The sequence below is a fragment of the Sphaerodactylus townsendi genome, linkage group LG03 (assembly GCF_021028975.2).
Source record: "Sphaerodactylus townsendi isolate TG3544 linkage group LG03, MPM_Stown_v2.3, whole genome shotgun sequence".
NCBI classification, from domain to species: Eukaryota; Metazoa; Chordata; class Lepidosauria; order Squamata; family Sphaerodactylidae; genus Sphaerodactylus; species Sphaerodactylus townsendi.
Window position 1 is genome coordinate 9,324,272 of NC_059427.1, and position 19,872 is coordinate 9,344,143.

General features: G+C 47.3%; 1 protein-coding gene across 1 annotated transcript in view; it reads right to left on the reverse strand.

Moving 5' to 3' along the window:
• Positions 1–19,866, reverse strand: part of LOC125429889 — a 33,345-nt gene extending 13,479 nt beyond the window's left edge. Inside the window, exons 1-8 of the mRNA XM_048491439.1 lie at positions 19,147–19,866; positions 18,048–18,174; positions 16,049–17,049; positions 12,816–12,909; positions 8,349–8,474; positions 5,161–5,276; positions 3,324–4,145; positions 399–525 (exon numbers count right to left, since the gene is read on the reverse strand). Coding sequence (XP_048347396.1) covers positions 399–525; positions 3,324–4,145; positions 5,161–5,276; positions 8,349–8,474; positions 12,816–12,909; positions 16,049–17,049; positions 18,048–18,174; positions 19,147–19,821 — 3,088 coding nt within the window. The 5' untranslated portion in view covers positions 19,822–19,866. The remainder of the gene's footprint in view (positions 1–398; positions 526–3,323; positions 4,146–5,160; positions 5,277–8,348; positions 8,475–12,815; positions 12,910–16,048; positions 17,050–18,047; positions 18,175–19,146) is intronic.
• Positions 19,867–19,872: the final 6 nt, after the last annotated feature.

Sequence of the window (19,872 nt, forward strand, 5' to 3'; positions counted from 1 at the left end):
GAAAGGATGGGATGGAAATGTGGTATTAAGGACTGTTGTTTTATCACTAGTTATTTAATTTTCCATTTTTTCTAAGGAGTCACTTCAGAACCATTTTACACCAAGCCAGACCATTGGTTCTTCAAGTTCAGGATTATTTCCTCAGATTGGCAGTAGCTCACCAGGGTCTCAACAGACATGATCTGCCCCAACAACTGAATCGTCTACGCTGGCCCCTGCAATAAATATATTGAATCACTAAAACCAGGATGTAGCAAACTGCATACACCTAAACTTGTGGGTGAATAAAATGTGCCTTGCAGGTAGCTTTGGGAACAAAGCTCCATAATTAAGGGGCCTCCACTGAGGAGGACCTCAGCTCCGCCAGCCACCCACCTTCAGAAAGAAGAACTCCTTACCCAACAAAGGGCCATCTTGGTCCTGTTCTTGCTTGATCCCCTTGGAGTGGGTCCTTTTCCAGGTAGCCAACAGAGCCCGCTCGGTCTCAGGAAAATTCGGGAGCACATCCTGGCATGGTGGCAGTCCCTGAAACAGCAACAGTAAAAAGATCATTCAAAGAGGAACCGAAAGAGAGTCTCAAGTAATTTCTAACCATGTATACATTTCTTAGAGTACTACAGTGGTTCCACTAAAGCTACAATTTTGTTTATCCTGCCCAGTTAGATATACAATGGGGAAACTGTGCACTGGTAGGTACTGCCCCACTGATTATTTATTTATTCAGCAAATGTGTATGATGCCTTTACAGAGTCCTGTTCGAGGTGACTCACAGTTTTACGGAAACCTCTCCATAAAATCACCACATATTGAAAGATAAATGTATAATTGAAGGTTTTCATGGCCAGAATCAACAGGCCATTGTGGGGTTTCTGGGCTGTGTGCCCATGAATAGTTTTAGCTCCTAACGTTTCATCCACATCTGTGGTTGGCATCTTCAGATATTATGGCGAGATGCATTTCTCTTCATACCACATCTTATCGTGAAGCACCTCTGAAGATGCCTGCCATAGATGCAGGCAAAACATTAGGAGCTAAAATCACCAGACTATAGGTGCACAGTCCGGAAATCCCATAACAGCCTTAACAGGACAAACCATCAAAAATTAGACAGGTAGATTAAAAACAACAACATAAAGATAGCTATAAAACAGATTTCAGCCCAGAAACTGACCATAAGCAGTTAAAGGGATAAAATTGCTCAGTTAAATGTTTTGGACTGGAACTCAGGAAAGCAGAGTGGGTACCAGGAGAGACTCAAGCAGGAAGGCTCATCTTTGAAGATGGGGGCACAGAGAGCAGGCCTTGAGAGGTAAGTCTTAACTGAGAGGTTGGATAGTATGGGAGGATATAGTCCCTTGGGTACTCTGATCCCAACCCATTCAGGGCCTTAAAGGCAATCAGCACTTTAAATTGTGCTGGGGGAAAAATGGTTAGCCTGTGCAGATCTTTCACTCATCTCCCAGATTTTCCCATTCACACAGGGGTTGTTTCTGGTGTGATCATGACAGTGAGCGAATTTGCACTATACCTTCATAGCGTCCTATGACTGCTTCCCAAGGCCCACACTGCTAGGTATGTCAAGGGCCGTCAAACCGCAACCAAGTTACGGCCATCCCAGCCAGGGGGTTTCAAGGCAAGTGAGAACCAGAGGGGGTTTGCCGCTGCTTTCCTCTGCAGTCTTCCTTAGCTGTCTCCCATCCAAGTACTGCCCTTGCTTAGTTTTGAGATCTGATGAGATAGGTGTCAGGCTGGAGCCATTGAGTTTGCAACAGGGGGAGGGGAGGTCAGTGATGGACCGTCACTTTCATTTCTGCCTAGGGAATCAAGTAGGGGTGTCCGGGGGCCAGATGACTGCGTTATCTCACTTGTCTGACCTCGAGTCTATCTTACATCCTGTCCAACTATGCTTTGTAGTGTTGGGTAGAGTGCAGGAAGTTGGGAGGGGGAAGAGTGAGTTTGGGTTTAATCAGAGGTGGGATTCAGCAGGTTCTCACAGGTTCCCGAGAGTAGGTTACTAATTATTTGTGTGTGCCGAGAAGGGGGTTACTAATTGGTGATTTTGCCACGTGATTTTTGCCTTAGTTATGCCCCTCCTCTCAGCAATAGCGCGCAGAACTTGAAGCAGCCTTCGCCTGCGTGCATTCGTTTCCTGCCCAAGGACCGGCGCAGCGGCTGCATCCTTGCCACAGCCCCGCCCAGGAATGCCCCACCCCCGGAATGCCCTGCCACGCCCCGATCGTGCCCTGCCCCGCCACGCCCCATTGGCGCTAGGCCACAGTTTGAATCCCACCACCATGGGAACCTGTTACTAAAATTTTTGGATCCCACCACTGGGTTTAATATGCTGGGGTTTGGGAAAGACAATTTAGAATTGGCTTTTGCTTTCATGCCTGCTGTTGTCTACCAATAAAGATCTTTTGAACCACTCAGTCTGCACTGAGTCTCAGATCTGGGCTGTGCCATGCCACACCATCCACACTGCAACCAAGCAACAAATGCAGTTCCCAGAGAGTCATTCTGGACCCCCATAAGTCTGCACTTAAATTTCGGACAATGCTATATAGAAACTCCAAGCTCTCCCCACCTAGATTTTCTCCTTGGAAACCACACACAAAGAAGTGCCATTTTCTTCATGGTGCTACAGTGTCAGTTAAATTTTTTAAGTGACTAAGGCAGCTGATTGGAAGTAACAAGCCAGGAATCTGAACAATATTAATAATGAACATACTATTAATATGCATTGTAAAATTTAGGCTTTTATTCCACAAGAATAAGAATAAGATGAGTTTGAATTTATATCCCCCCTTTCTCTCCTGCAGGAGACTCAAAGGGGCTTACAATCTCCCTGCCCTTCCCCCCTCACAACAAACACCCTGTGAGGTAGGTGGGGCTGAGAGAGCTCCGAGAAGCTGTGACTAGCCCAAGGTCACCCAGCTGGCGTGTGTGGGAGTGTACAGGCTAATCTGAATTCCCCAGATAAGCCTCCGCAGCTCAGGCGGCAGAGCTGGGAATCAAACCCGGTTCCTCCAGATTAGATACACGAGCTCTTAACCTCCTACGCCACAACAGGGGGAAATTGCCTCAAACCCATTGCTGGAAAAATCAGAAGAGCAACAAGAAAACCCTGAGATTATCATTGACATTATCAGAGACCACCATTATTACTACATGTACAATTGATGGTAACTGTGCCACATTTGACTGGATCCACTCCAGACAGCACAACCTTGTTTACGGGACAATCTGAGAACATTTGCAATCATGAGGCAGGAAGGATGTGTTCTCGTGGCCCCTCAGACCTTCTCTGTCCTGAACCCTCCTACCTGCTCATCTTGCCTCTTGTCCTGTTGCTGCCTCAGCAGGAACTCCTCAGCCAAGGCCACCGCTTCAGAGCAGCTCTTTGGCCCACTTTCCCTGACCCAGCTGTGCATTTTCCGGGGCAGGATAGTCAAGAACTGCTCCAAGATCACTATCTCCAGGATCTGCTCCTTGGTGTGACTCTCCGGTTTCAGCCACTGGTGACAAAGTTCTCGGAGCCGCCCACAAATCTCTCGCGGTCCCTCAGCTGCCTGGTAGCTGAACCGCCTGAAGCGTTGGCGCTCTGCATCCAAACTCCAGACCTCCCCTGCCTCTTCTTCCTCCAGGACTTCTTCCTTCACTTTCCCACAGTTTTCCGGGGCTTCAGCCAACATCGCATCATCTGACTGCTGAGTTTCTTCTCTCAGGTGTGACAGCAGACGAGTCACTCTCTCTCTTCCAGAAAGTGGTCTGGTGTCTGTCACTCCCACAGATGGTGGAAGAACCATCTGAGCCTCCTCCCGTAAGGTTGGCCCAAGCAGGTGCAGGTTTCTCCTGTCTGAATGAGAGGACTCCATGACCTTCAAGAACTCCTGCAGCTGTGCTTCCCAGGGTTGCTGCATCCCCTTCTGTGGCTCTCCTTTAATGTCCGCTGCTGCATTTCTATCCCAGATTTCCTGAAGACTCTCGGCCTGAACAACGGGAGGACCTTTCCCTGCCCTTGTCCCATGTTCAGACAGGTCTGGCTCCTCCAATTTCATCCTCTGCTCCAGCACAGGTTCCAAACCTAGACTCGGAGTTGATGTATTTCCTAGCCCTGTGGCCATTTTCCTCTTTCTCCTGCTAACTTAGTGAGCCAGGTTGGTATGACTATCAGGCCAGTCTTCCTCCTCAGCTCTCTGAAATATCACAGTTTCCAGCCGGGCAAAGGGTCCCAAGTCATATTTCTCACAGGAGAGAAACGCTTCTTCCTGAAGGAGATTAACCTGAGGGAGAGACATCAGTGGGTTGAGGAATGTCCTTGATTCTGTCCCCTGCATCCCCAACTAATGGATTTTAAATGAATAAATGTCTAGCAGAGGCTAGATTTGAACCAAGATCTCCCACATCACACCTCCTTCTCCAAACCACTGCTGGTTGCGCCACTTAACCTTTGTATTCTCCAGAATAAATTCCCTTCAACAAAGTTGAGGGGGATTTATTTATATGGCCTGAAGATGTGGATCGTGTCTTCTGCATGCTGATCTTCCTTAAGAAGAAGAAGAAGAATTGGTTTGTATATCCTGCTTTTCTCTACCTTTAAAGAGATTCAAAGCAGCTTATAATAATCTTCCCTTCCCTGCCACAACCTACCTTGTAAAACAGGTGGGGCTGAGAGAGTTTTAAGGGAACTGTGACTTGTCCCAAGCCAGGAAGCATCATGTGGAGGAGTGGGGAATCAACTCCAGTACTCCAGATTAGAGTCCCCCACTCCCAATCAGTATGCCACACTGGCTTCTAAGATGTCTTAAATACAAAAAGTGTGTCGGAGATAACATTTTTGTAATAAATAGGGAGAGATTCCAAGCCCACGGGAGAAAGCCTCAGCACCTAGATCAAGGTCCCCAGTCCTTTTGAACCTTTGGGCACCTGTGGGATTCTGACACAGTGTGGGGCGTACGGCCACAAAATGAATATCAGACAAGACCAGATGTATGAGATGGAGCGAACCACAAAATAGTTGCCACAGCTTGCCTTCAGTCACGCACTGAATATCCTTCATGCTGTGGAGGCAGCTGCTGTCAAAGCAACATTTTGAAAAATCTGCTCAGCCAGTCAAATCTCCAATGGCCAATCAGAAGCCTCGTTGGACAAAATCCTCACCTGGCCGCCGGCACATTCTAAAAACACTTGGTGGGGTCCAGGAAGTGTCAGCAGATAATATGGCAACCCAGGTACTGTGGAGTATTTTGGGCTCCAGACTTGTAACAAGTCTGTTACTGTAATAGTTGGGATAAGTCAGAGAGACATCTGATAGGAAAAGTCTGCAAGACAAGTAAAGGTTGTTTCTGCCTTTGCTTGCAACACTGGCCCATTATGCACGGAGCCCTTTCCTCTGGACTCTTCACTGCACAAGGGGGCACAATGAGGTCTCCTTGCGTTTCTCTGTTTACATGTGAGAAGGTGCCCCACAGCCTGCTGCACAGCTTGCCTGCCTCCGCTTCTAGGTCACTTCTAGGTCACTGGGAGTCACAAGATTGTCGACTTTGTTAAAGCCAGGATGTTGTGTGTTTTCCGGGTTGTAGGGCCATGTTCCAGTAGTATTTTCTCCTGACATTTTGCCTGCATCTGTGGCTGGCATCTTCAGAAGATCAGAGATGCAGGCAAAACAACAGGAGAAAATACTACTGGAACATGGCCATCCAACCCAGAAAACCCACAACATCCTGGTGATTCCGGCTGTGAAAGTCTTTGACAATACATTTGTGAAAGCCCTTTACATTGCTGTTATATTCTCCCCCCCTGTTCCTTCCTCACAGAGCAGGGAGCAAAGAGCATATGGGTGGGGGTACCAGCAGGAGTATAATTTTTTCAGTGCTGTAAGTGTAAGCACATCTGTACAGAAATCTCTGCCATGAAAGAAATACTCTCTTGCTGCACAAGAGAGTAGCAGTGTATAATTGGCCACAGTCTTCCAAAGTCACCTTTTTGCTGACAAGAACAATGTATTTACAAATACTGGGGTATAATTCTATGCTAAAGGGGCAGTTAAACTTGCCCTTGACAATTCCAGTTTCTGAAAAATCAAGTTCTTGAAAATTAAGGCTCCTATATGCATAGTAGCCCTGGGTTCTGTCTCACAGTCACACCTAGGTAAGATGGAATGTCAACTCTGAAGCACTGGTAGAGGCAGAAGATGAAAAAATTATGACATCGTTTGTCATTTGTTTAGGTACATATAGTTTGCTTTTGATATGTCTTTTTATAGATAAGGATCACAACCCCATATTGAACACCAGTAGCCCTGTGGCAGATTAAAAAACAACCACAAAAAAACAGTTCCTAAATACAAAGGATAATTCAGACTGGCAAATAGCTAAAAATAAAGTGAATCCAGGGAAAGGGGAATGGGGAATTTTAACTGACCGATACAATCAGAAGTCATTTGGAGTCAGTGGGTTTAGCAGGATGTAACTCTGTTTAGGATTGAACTGAAGTTTACACCAAATTAAAGCACCGTGTCTGCCAAGCTGAATATTGCCTGCTCTGACTGGCAGACATTTTCCAGGGTTTCACGCATAGTGGTCTTTCTTGTTTCTTGAGATCTTAACTTGAGACACCAGGGACTAGTACCTTCTGTATGCAAAGCAGAGGCTGTAATGTCCCCCAACAACATCTTTTCTGGCACCTGCCAAATATTTTTAGGAAGTGGGGGGCTTTTGGCAGCAAAATCTTCTGACTGATTGGGGTGCTGTGTGGTTTCCGGGCTGTATGGCCGTGTTCTAGCAGCATTCTCTCCTGACGTTTTGCCTGCATCTGTGGCTGGCATCTTCAGAGGATCTCTTCTGAAGATGCCAGCCACAGATGCAGGCGAAACGTCAGGAGAGAATGCTGCTAGAGCCCGGAAACCACACAGCACCCCAGTGATTATTGGAGATTTGACTGTGCAGATTTTTTAAAAGTTTATTTTTTAAAATGTTGTTACCACAGTACAAGAATCTTCCCCGTGTGACTGAAGGTAAGCAGTGACAATCATTTTGTAGCTGGCTTATTTTGCCACACCCATGTTGTTCGCTGTGCCCACCATGCCATGTCAGAATTCTAAATGTGCCCACAGGATCAAAAAGGGTGGGGACCCCTGCGCTAACCACTTGGCCACACAGCCCCTCTCTAAAATACATGGGATGTTGACAGCAGCAGGACGGGATGTTATAGCTGAGCCATAGAACATACAAAGTTGCCTTTTACAGAATAAAATCAGGGGGGCACCCATTTTACTGTCCAAAGGTCTTTCCCCAGCCCTTGACTCCAGATCTCAAGGACATGTACCCCATACAGAAAGAGAAACAGTTGCGCAGATTAACACGGTCCCAGAGGAATTATGAGAAAGTTAACCATGTGGAAATCTGATGAACACTCAAAATATCACAAGCCTCCGAAGCTATGTCAAAGCCAGACTGCTACCAGATGCTGGCCGCCTTGTGGGTTTTCTATATGACATTAGAGTCTCCTTGCTTAGCTGATAGTTGAAAAGCTGTTTGAAATTGACTTCGACGTCACAACACAGGGTATATCTGATACAGACTATAACTCCTTGAAGTGGAAACTAGCTGACGGTTTAAGCCGCGTGTATATATTTGTAAATACTGTGAGTCTAGTAAGTTGTGAATATATTCAGTCTGTTCTGACTGTTAGCCAGAACTGTGCAAATCTTTACTTGATCTGGAGCCAGATCTTGAAGTGACTGATGCGCCAGAACTGAGCTCTTATATAGCCCCTTCTGACTGCAAACCATTGCCTCCCCACTCCCAAATCACATACCTTTTAAAATCCATTGATGTTGATGTCAGTTAAGACACAAGACCTGAAACAAAGAAGGACACCGCTGGGGGTCAGAGCCAGAGCCTCTGTTGACATGCAGAAAGTCGTGGGTTCAATCCCCACCATCTCAAGTTAAAACGATCAATAGTGGGAGATCTTAAGGGCTCCTGCAGGGCTCCTGCAAAGCCGCTACCACCAGTCTGAACAGTCAATACTGATCTGGATCAATGGTCTGATTCAACATAAGGCAGCTTCACGCGTTCAAACCCCCTGGCTATAAAGAAGCCATGTGGGTTTTAAATAAGAGTTAACTGCAAACCTCATTATTACAGGGAGACACTTCGTAGCCACAAGTTCCAAAAAGGCGGGGGAGACAATTAAAAGGCGAGAATGGTTTGCAAGCTTGTTGCTTTCTGGACTCATTCCCTGCATACAAAATGCACGGCAAGCTGTGCGCGCTAGTCAAGGAAGGGGCAGCCAAAGGCAGCAGGGAGCAATGCAAAATCTTTCAAAGGTCGTTCAGATCCCACCTGAGCCATCCAGGAGGAGAGAGCTGTTGTTTTTCCCCCGCTTCCCTTTTGATTTCGCCTTCTCGGTGCACGAAAGAGTCAAACTCCGCTTGATTTTCCCACAGTGGAAGAAAAGAGGAAATGATCCTAGAGATAGGGCAGCAGAACACCCCGTCAGAACTTCCGGTATCGTTATGAAAGCGGCCATTGGACCATAGAGGTAGAAAGAGGGGCGCGACTCCTAACGCGCCTTAGTTTCAGCTGGAGGGGCGGAGGGAGGGGAGGACTCTCTCTTTCCTGCATTTTTCAGTGTGGTTAAAATACAAAAACGACATAAATGGTCCCCACGGCTTGCTGGGACAGATCAAGTGTCCATCCAATCCAGCATTTTGTGTCTAGAAAGCCAGCAATCAAGCCATGAGGGCTTTCCCCTCTCTCTGCAGCAATTGGTATTTACAGATACACTGCCTATGAACGAGGAGGGTTTACTTTGTTTAGATATTACGGATGAGATTTGATCCTTAGTGATTTCTCTTTTTTTTAAATCCCATTTTGTAGACTTTTGAGATCATGAGAAATTCTTATCTCTCCCTCAAGTGGAGATCCGCTGCCTCTGAACATGGAAACTCTGTTTAGAAATTATGCTCAAAAACTTGCACACTGTCAGGTTGCCAATCTCCAGGTGGAGAAACTGTCTGCTTTGGAGGGTGGAGTCTATGGCATTATACCCTGCTGAAGTGAAGTCCCTCCCCCTCCCCAAACCTTGCCTTCCCCAGACTCCATTCCCAAAATCTTCACAAATTTCCTAGCCCCAAGCTGGCAACACTAAGGCCCCTTCTGCACACGCAAAATAATGGGTTTTCAAACCACAACTGTTTGCAAGTGGATTTTGCTATTCTGCACAGCTTCAAAGAGCACTGAAAGCAGTTTGAAAGTGCATTATTCTGCATGTGCAGAATGAGCCTAAGTCAGGTAGGAACCTGGCGCGCTTCGAGAGCCGCGATGCAGCTCTGTTGCCTTTGCACTAAGCGTCTTTCCACGGTCGGTGCCGAGTCCGCCAGCCCCATCCTTGCCCGCCCTGCAGGCAGCAGGGCAGGCGCACCAACTGCCCACGGCCGGCTGGGCTGCGCCGCGGGCTTCCCCTCTCACCTGCCCCATTGGAGCGGGGCGGGTGCTTTCCCGGCGGCCGGTGAGGCCGAGCCGCCAGCTTCATCCTTGCTCGCCCTGCAGGCAGCAGGGCGGGCACACCAATTGCCCGCAGCCGGCTGGGCCACACCGCGGGTTTCCCTTCTCGCCCGCCCCGTGTGAGCGGGGCAAGTGCTTTCCCGGCGGCCAGCGAGGTCGAATTGCTGGCCCCATCCTTTGACAAAGTTCCTCACCAGAGACTGTTGAGAAAACTCAGCAATGAAGGAATAAGAGGGGAAGTCCTCCTATGGATTAAAAACTGGTTGAGAAACAGGAAGCAAAGAGTGGGTGTAAATGGGAAGTTCTCACAATGGAGAGATGTCGGGAGTGGTGTCCCCCAAGGATCCGTATTGGGACCAGTGCTCTTTAACCTATTCATAAATGACCTGGAAGTAGGGGGTGGGTAGCGTGGTGGCCAAGTTTGCAGATGATACCAAATTAGGGTAGGGTGGTGAGAACCGCAGCGATTGCGAAGAGCTCCAAGCGGACCTTGATAAATTAGGTGAGTGGGCTAAGAAATGGCAAATGCAGTTCAATGAAGCTAAACAAAGTGATGCACGGAGGGGCAAAAAATCCAAATGTCCCCTACACGCTACAGGCGCCGGTGCTATCAGTCACAGACCAGGAAAGGGATTTGGGCGCCTGGGTTGATCGTTCCATGGGAATGACCCATCAATGCATGGCAGCTGTGAAGAAGGAACCCTCTATGCTGGGGATAATTAGGAAAGGAGTTGGATAATAAAACTGCAGGGATTGTCATGCCCTTATATAAAGCAGTGGTGCGACCGCACTTGGAGTACTGTGTTCAGTTCTGGTCGCCACATCTCAGAAAGGATATCGAAGAGATAGAAGGCGTGCAGAGAAGGGCAGGCAACAAGGATGATTTCATGACAGGGGCACTTTCCTTAAGGGGATGAGCTGCTGCAGCCGCTTTGGGACCCCTTAGTTTGGAGGGGAGACGTCTGAGGGGGGATATGATTGAAGTCTATAAAATTATGCATGGGGTAGAAAATGTTGACAGAGAGAACTTTTTCTCTCTTTCTCACAATACTAGAACCAGGGGGCATTCATTGAAAATGCTGGGGGGAAGAATTAGGACTAATAAAAGGAAACACTTCTTCACGCAACGCGGTGATTAAGCTTGGAATATGCTGCCACAGGAGGTGGTGATGGCCACTTCAACCTGGATAGCTTTAAAAGGGGTTTGGACAGATTTATGGAGGAGAAGCCACCTATGGCTACCAATCTTGATCCTCCTTGATCTCAGATTGCAAATGCCTTAGCAGACCAGGTGCTCAGGAGCAGCAGCAGCAGCAGAAGGCCATTGCTTTCACATCCTGCATGTGAGCTCCCAAAGGCACCTGGTGGGCCACTGCGAGTAGCAGAATGCTGGACTAGATGGACTCTGGTCTGATCCAGCAGGCTAGTTCTTATGTTCTTATGTTCTTATCCTTGCCCGCCCGTGCATCCATGCGCTTCTCAGAATGAGCGGAGTAAAAGGTTAAAAAACCCAATATATACAGTGTTATCTTTATTTTAAATGTCAAAAATTATTTGCGGCTCCAAGTGTTTTCTTTTCCCGTGGAAAATGGGTCCAAATGGCTCTTTGAGTGTTAAAGGTTCCCTACCCCTGGCCTAAGTGATTGGCCCTCATTTAAAAAATACAGAACTTCTGTTTTTGAGAATTTACCATTGAATTTAGCAGCCCTGCAGCCTCAATCCTATGCATATTTTACTCAGAGGTATTTCCTACCATAGTAGTCCATGAACATCTGAAGTGCCATAGGTTCGCTGATCTACATTTTCTTGAGATCAGTTGTAATTCAAGGCGTTCTGCCGTCCCCAACCATAGTGAATGCAGTAACTTTTCTGCTGTGCCTATTTTGAATTTCCCAGCTGGTTATGACAGATACTGCTGGCAGATTATTTCCATTGGAAATTCCCCTGGGGAGCCACTGGTGAGACAGGTGCCAGAAAATTTTCGTTTTGGGTGAGCCATGGTTGAGCAAATTTATTTTAGGTCATGGTTATAAATTATCCTCTCCCTCAAAAGCTTTCTAGATTCCTGCTGCTCCCTTTGGCACTTCCATTCCAGAAGAAAGACTGGAAACATCAACCCCATTCCAAAGTCTTTCTCTAGTCTAACCAAACTGGGGCTGGCAGGCTGCTGATTTATTCTCCTGTCATTCCTCCCCCCCCCCTCCCTTTATTTGACTCTCTGCTCTCCTCAATTTAGTGTTCCCTTGTGGCAGGATTTTGATTGTGATAATTGTGTATGTTTTCATGGAGTTGTGAGCTCATATATGTTTACCCGTTAGTCAATCGGATAGCACAAGGTTTTTCTTTTATCTGTAACAATTACTTAAACCTGTTAACGGAAATATTAGATTTATTGCCTTTTAAAACAATAAATTGGGACTTCTGCTCTTGCCTGAGCACATATCAGATGTAACTTTAGATGCAACAGTCTGATTGTCTCATCATTAGTAGAACGAATCATTTATCATAATGACAATGGCATGTTTAACGGTCCAATCTAGATCCCCAGGCAACTGGGATGACGCCACATCTGCCATTTCCAGAGGACTTTCTGACATCATGGGAAGGCAGAGAAAGCAAACAACAACAACAACAAAAACCATGCCACAGGAAAGCTCTCCATAGGGTTTAATGGACTTACACCCAGTGGTGGGATCCAAAAATTTTAGTAACAGGTTCCCATGGTGGTGGGATTCAAACTGTGGCGTAACGCCAATGGGGCTGGACGGGGCATTCCGGGGGTGTGGCCAGGCATTCTGGGGGGCAGGGCATTGCTGGGCGGGGCTGTGGCAAGGACGCAGCCATTGCGCCGGTCCTTGGGCGGGAAACAAATGCACACAGGTGCAGGCTGCCACGCATGCCGGTGCACCTCCTGCTAGACTACTTCAAATTCTGCGCGCTACTGCTGAGAGGAGGGGCAACTAAGGCAAAAAATCACGTGGGAAAATCACCAATTAGTAACCCCCTCTCAGCACACACAAATAATTAGTAACCTACTCTCAGGAACCTGTGAGGACCTGCTGGATCCCACCTCTGCTTACACCACCCAAAAGGGTGGCGTAAGTCCAAGACCTGGGCCACGGCACAACCAACCACAAACCTGGGGTGGAAGCCAACTAAGGTCGGCTCCACCCCCGGGAACACCCAGGCCTCCCTCCCTGTCATCCTGGCATCGGATTTGGATACCAGCGCTGCTCTATGGGGATGCAGACTTCTGACTTTCACCACCCTGGAGGTGAGAGGTGGGCAGCTGCCGGCACCTACCCCCCTCTACCAGGGCAGGTACCCCTTGCACTGGCAGAGGGGGAAACATCTGCCGCTCACTGAGGACATTTGGCCCCCACATCTGGATTGGGCTCTAAATTGGGAAGATCTAGAGAATAAGATAAGATTTTTCTACATAAACATGTGGATGTGACAAGCAAATCAAATTTCTCCAGATGGAAATATCAGAAGATATTAGGTGAGATTGCAGTTTCTATGAGGGACTTAGGTTTATATAAATATTCCTAAAAACAGTTTATGATAGCAGCCTAAAATCTGGTTTGTTTTAAAATGTTACTTAGTCAAATATGGTTGAGAAATGTTAGAAGATTTTATTGGCATTTATTTTCACAACAACAGAAGGTTTCATTTTCATGTTTATATTTTCTAGCTTTGTGACAAATGAAGAGAATTATTTCCTGTTTCAATAAAATAGAGCTGATTCACTGAAAGTTTTCTGCATGGTTTTCAGGTAAATGCTCTAAGATCATAAATCATAATTATTCTGAATCTCACATCAACAAACCCAGAACGAGATTCTCTCCCCCCCCCCCCATTTAGCATTTTTCCACTTTCAGCATTTATAGATGGCACCGCTGAGTGACAGGTTGCATTTCATCATACATGACGCAGAAGCAAAAATAAATTTGCATTCCAGCTTCCCATGAGCCTCCTCTCCCAGTTGACCTTGTTCTCCTCATATGAATCTGCCTCACCTTGAATCCTTTACTTATTATTTATTTATTTTTTGGTCCATCCAGGCCAGTTTTGTCTACTCAACACTGGCAACTGCATTGCAAAATCTCAAGCTAAGGCCTTTCACATCACCTACAACTGGTCCTTTTAAGGGGCGATGCTGGGAATTGAACTTGGCATCTTCTACATGCCAAGGAGATGCTCTGCTACGAAGCCATGGCCCATCCCCAAAGTACATGGCCAAATGACTCCTAAGAACACAGGAAGTTGCCTTCTACTGAACCACACCATCGGGTGTTTCATGGTCAGTATCACCTACTCAGAGTGGCTGTGGCTCTCCAGTATCTCAGGCTGAGCAAAATGTATTTATTTCATTTGTTTTATTTGTTGATGGGGGGCCATAATTGCTCTCTTTCACATCACCTCCCACTGGAGATGCCAGGGATTAAACCTGGGTCCTTCTGCTCTATCATAGAGCCTCCTCAAAGTATGTGGCCAAACAACTCCTGAGAACACAGGAACCAGACCATTGGGTCTTTCAAGGTCTGTATCATCTACAAACTGGCAGAAGTTCTCCACCATCTCAGAGAGAGGTTTAACTGGAGAAGGTCCTTTTAACTGGAGATGTTGAGCCTGGGACCTTCTGCGGGCCAAGAAGACCCTCTGCCACTGAGGCTCAGTCCCTCCCTCCTGATCTCACAACATATCTATGAGAGGGTCTTGACCCACTCTGGGCTCCACACCTATAATTAAGAGAACCACTATGTTACATCAAGCTTGTTTGCTCTGACAGGGACGCAAAAGCATATAAGGAAAAGATCTACAGTTTAAAAAGTAACATGTTTGTATGTCAAATACTGAACAAAACAAGCAGGATTACATGATTGTTCTAACAAGTCAGAAAGGCCTGCTTTCCTTCTGAGGTGGTGGCCTTGGGGTGAACTAGGACCTGGGATGATGTACTTCATGAGATGGTTATTTTGAGGAAGAGGGGAGGAGGAGGAGGAGAGTTGGATTTATATCTCCCCTTTCTGTCCTGTAAGGCGACTTAAAGGGGCTTACAATCTCCTTTCCCTTCCCCCCCCCCCTACTCACAACAAACACCCTGTGAGTTAGTTGGGGCTGAGAGAGCTCAGAAGAGCTGTGACTAGCCCAAGGTCACCCAGCCAGCTGGCATGTGCTGGAGTGCACAGGCTAGTCTGAATTCCCCAGATAAGCCTCCACAGCTCAAGCGGCAGAGCGGGGAATCAAACCCGGTTCCTCCAGATTAGAGTACACCTGCCCTTCCGCCACTGCTGCTCCCAAAGAGAAGAATGTGAAAAACTGCTTTGGGTTCCAGTATGGGAGAAAAAATGGATACAAATAAAAGAATAAGTATCATTTTCTTCTTGTTTTGCATGTTAATCATGGTTGGAATCAGGGAATCATGGTTGGGTCTCATGTAAGGATGTAAACTCTTGTTTTCTTTGGTTCAATTTAGACATGGCAGATAAACCAATGGCTTGTTTGTCATGAAAGCCCTTGAGCTCTCTACTCCCAATTCAGACTTCTTACTTTGAAAGAAGCCACAGTTTATCATAAGGTCTGAATTGGATGAAACATCACACTACACAGGTCATTCTCTTGGACCACTCCAATGCTGCTTTGAATGCCTGGTTTGCAGGCAAATGGGCACATCGGAGGTGGGGATCCTGGCTCAGTGGCAACACACTTGCGTGGCATGCAGAAGGTCCCAGGTTCAGTCCCCAGCATCACCAGATAAAAGGATCAGGTGTCATCGGGTGGTGTGAAAAAAGCTCCATCTGAGAGCCTGCAGAGCTGATCCATTGCTAGACAGAACCGACAATGCTAGCATTGAGAGACCGAGGGTATAAGGCACCTGCTTGGTTATATTTCACTTTGGGGAGGGGCTGTGACTCAGTGGTAGAATGTTTGCTTGGCATGCAGAAGAGTCCAGGTTCTATCCCCAGTACCTCACATTCTAACACTGATTCTTGTAAACTATGGTCCCCGGCAGAAAACCTGGATGGCCCAGGCTAGCCTGATTTTGTTAACTAAGGAGGGTGAGCCCTGATTGTAACCTGGGTGAGAGACCACCAAGGAAGTCCAGGGTTGCTACAGGTAATGGTAAACCACTTCTGCGGGTCTCTTTCCTTGAAAACCTTACGGGGTCGCCGTAAGTCAGCTGTAACTTGGCGGCACTTTTCAGCATCACCGGCAGTTGCTTTCCAGGGTCTCAGACAGAGATTATCTTTCCCGTGGACCCATAATACCATTTAGTTTAAGAAGCAGGGGATTGGGACTGTCCACAAAGCATGTGCTGTCCCTGAGCCATAGATTCCCCCCAACCCATGTCAACTTATCTTGATACAGAATTTATGTGGCTCTGAAACATTTTAGCTTAGGTTACTTAGGTTAAGACAAAGTTGGTTGGGTTTTTTTGCTCCTTTTAAAAAATAATTGCACCCCCCCCCCCCCCAAAAAAAAAAAACCCCAGAAAAGAAATAGGAAATAGCTTCTATTCTGTTCTCTGGTTATTCCTGCATGTGGGTTCTTTCGTGTTTCATGCGCTCAGCCATCTGAATGAAGCTTTTCCCACAGTGGGTGCATTTATGTGCTCTCTCGCCTGCATGGGTCCATTTATGTTCTTTCAGGCTGGATCCAGCACTGAAGCTCCGTCCGCACTCCAGGCATTTGTATGGTTTCTCCCCTGTGTGTCGTCTCTGATGAGTCACCAGATCTGTCCTTCGGCTGAATGGTTTCCCACAAACCGAGCATTTGTAAGGCTTCTCTCCGGTGTGAATTCTCTCGTGGTTGATCAGCTGCGACCGCTGGCAAAAGCTCTTCCCACAACTGGTGCATTTATACGGTTTCTCTCCTGTGTGGATCCGCTCGTGTTTCATGCAGGTCGAGCTCTGGCTGAAGCTTTTCCCACAATGTGAGCAGCGGTATGGCTTTTCCCCTGTGTGAGTTCTTTTGTGAGTATTTAAATTTGACCTGTCACTGAAACTCCTGCCGCATTCTGCACACACATAAGGTTTTTCCCCTGTGTGGACCCGCTCATGAGCAATCAGGTGTGGCTGTCGGCTGAAGCTTTTCCCACAGTCTGGGCATTTGTATGGCTTCTCCCCTGTGTGCATTTTCTTATGCGCGATCAGGCGAGATTTGTAACTGAAGCTCCGGCCACAGTCCAAGCACTCGTATGGCTTCTCGCCTGTGTGTGTCCTTTCATGTGCGATCAACTCTGCTTGCCATCGAAAAGACTTGCTGCATTCAAGGCACACTTTTTCTCTCCTGCTGTTGAGGGTTGTTTGCTCCATTGGTCTTTGGTGAGGATGCTCATAGACTTGAGGATAGCCCACGGGCAATTCTCTGTCTTTATCTGGAGACATTACCTGCCAGTTCTCAGAACAGTCTCCCTGACTGGAACCTTTGGAAAGGTTCAGATTGGCTCCTTCTGGTAGCATCCGACAGGGCTGAAGTCCCTCACAGTTTTCTAGCAGGGTTTTCTCCTTCTCACAAGAACTCACATCACCTGCTTGAAGAAGAAGAGAATCCTAAAATGAGTGATTTCCTGATACAAGGTGAAAAGGGAAACTCCGATCAGAGTTAGAAATTAAAGCCTGGCGTTTTGAAACATTTTTGAGAAAATACACTTTTCACAGAAAGATAACCATTTGGTATATTTGCCAAGAAGGACAACATGGATAACTACTGAAAAACATGTTCTGGAACATGCGCCATGGGATGATTGGGGAATCAGGGTTCGCTTTCCCATGTGGGCAAGAATTCCCTGAATCTGGATTGGGTCAGAGGCTTTCTGCCACAAAAGGCCCAGTGCCAGGAGGCAACGTTGGCATTAGGCTTCAGCTTCTGTGCCCCGTTGTTGGCCCTCCAAATGGTTGGCCACTGTATGAGACAGGATGCTGGACTAGGTGGACCAATGGTCTGATCTAGCAGGGGTGCCCTGATATTCTTATGTAGATGGGCAAACGCAGTCCTGAGGCTGTGGAGGGACAATAGTTTAGTGGTGGATCTCATGCTTCCATACAAAAGATCCCAGGTTCAGTTATTGAAGGAAGGTACTGGGATCCTGGGCAGCTGCTGCCAATCAAAGGAAAAATACTGAGGAAGATGGACTGATAGTTTGACTCCACAGAAGGCAATTCAGATGAGTTTTATTGCTAATTAAAAACCCACAACAAAGGAAAAAAGGATTTGGTTGTCGTGGGTTTTCCAAGATGTGTGGCCATGGTCTGGTGGTTTTAGCTCCTTACCATTTCGCCCACATCTGTGGCTGGCATCTTCAGAGGCATGTCACGATAAAATTTGTTTCTTTCTGTGGCACAGACTTTACGCTGCACCATGGAGAGATGCTTTTTGCTCACAGCCACAGATGCCGGAAAAACATTAGGAGCTAAACCCACCAGACTTTGGCCCACAAACAGCCAGTTGATTCTCACTGTGGAAGCCTTCGACAATAAAAAAAAAGGATTTGTTTCTAAACACAACAAATGCAGTGCAAGGCTTTCTTACCCACAGAGCTAGCAGCTTCCTCAGCCTCCTCTTTGACCTCTCTGAAGACCAGTGTCTGCCAGGCATCAGATGCCGTCTTCTCAGCCTCCGGAGAAGCAGCCCCTGTTTCCTCGGATGTCCTTGGTACCTGAAAAAAGCCAAAAAATTAAATTCACATAAACGGTTCCTGGCTGCTGTTCTTGATCAGTCAACGGGAGCTTCATCTTCAGATATTTGCAAAGCACCTCTCCCCATCTGGAACAGCTTCATCAACTAGATGGATTAAAAAACATTTTGCCCATGCTCAAATGCCATGTGTGAGTGTTAAAGAGGTCCTCAAATACATCTACCTGCCACAACCCCTATCTTTACATCCCTGAAAACAGGTGGGTATCTTATGCCACCAGTGGCCAACATGGAGGACAGATCTATCAGAGGCTGTAGTGATTAAAGAGAACCTCCACATTCAGAGGCAGTCAACCTCTGAATCCCCAGTTTCTCAGGCATCATCAGGGAAAGTCCTTGATCTCTATGCCCTGTTGTTGGATCTACAGAGGAACTGGTTCGCCACTATGTGAGAGTGGATACTGGACTAGATTCTGGAGGAATCTGGAGGAACCGGCTTTGATTCCCAGCTCTGCCGCCTGAGCTGTGGAGGCTTATCTGGGGAATTCAGATTAGCCTGTACACTCCCACACACGCCAGCTGGGTGACCTTGGGCTAGTCACAGCTTCTCGGAGCTCTCTCAGCCCCACCCACCTCACAGGGTGTTTGTTGTGAGGGGGGAAGGGCAAGGAGATTGTAAGCCCCTTTGAGTCTCCTGCAGGAGAGAAAAGGGGGACATAAATCCAAACTCTTCTTCTTCTTCTTCTTCTAGATTAACCACTGGACTTATCCAGCAGGACTTTTCTTCTGTAACCTCAAAACAGAGGTGGAAGTGCTGTTGGAAAAAGTACACGGATAATTCAAGCGCTTCAAGTTTTTACCACATGATCAATTGGTCTAAATGCAGAGTTAAACTAAGCACTGGATTGATGAATTGAAATGCATACAGTCAGTCAATGTTTCATGCCTAGAAGTATATATTTGAGCCCCTAGGAATGGCATGAAATGCTCTCACCTGCTCTTGCCGGTTCTCCTCCTCCTGTCTCTGCTGCTGCAGAAAATCCTCTGCCAGGGACACAGCTTCCGCACAAGACTCCGGGTTTCCCCTTTTGACCCAGTTCTGGATCTCCATGGGCAAGACTGCCAAAAACTGCTCCAGGATCAGCAACTCCAAGATCTCCTTCTTGGTGTGTTTCTCAGGCCTCAGCCAGGAATAGCAAAATTCCCGGAGTTGGCTGCAAACCTCTTGGGGCCCAGCAGCCTCCTGGTAACTGAACAGCCGGAAGTGCTGGCGGCTGGCCTCCACGTTCAGGTTTTCTTCCTTCATAGTTTTATACTCTGCAATGGTTCCGGGTGACAGGTTTCTACCGGTGGGGTTGGCCTCTCTGCTAAGGAGTTGGGTCACTCCCTCTCTAGGAGGCTGTGGCCTGATATCAAAGAGGCCCTCGTTCGGAGAATCACTTCTTATCGTGAAGCCTGGTAGCTGAGTGTTCCCCTGTCTTGACTGTGGAGATTGAACTGCTTTCAGAAACTGCTGCCATTGGACTTCCCAACGCTCACGGAGCCCTATCTCCGATTCCTGTTTCACGTGGTCTGGTGCAACCTCTCCCAAGAATTCCTTCATACTACCATGAGGGCCTTTGTCTGCATCCTTCCCTGGTTCCCGGTCTGTTGGGTTCCGTTCCTCCATCTTCACTCCTGGCTCCAGTGCAGCCACCAAGCAAGATCCAAAATTGGACGC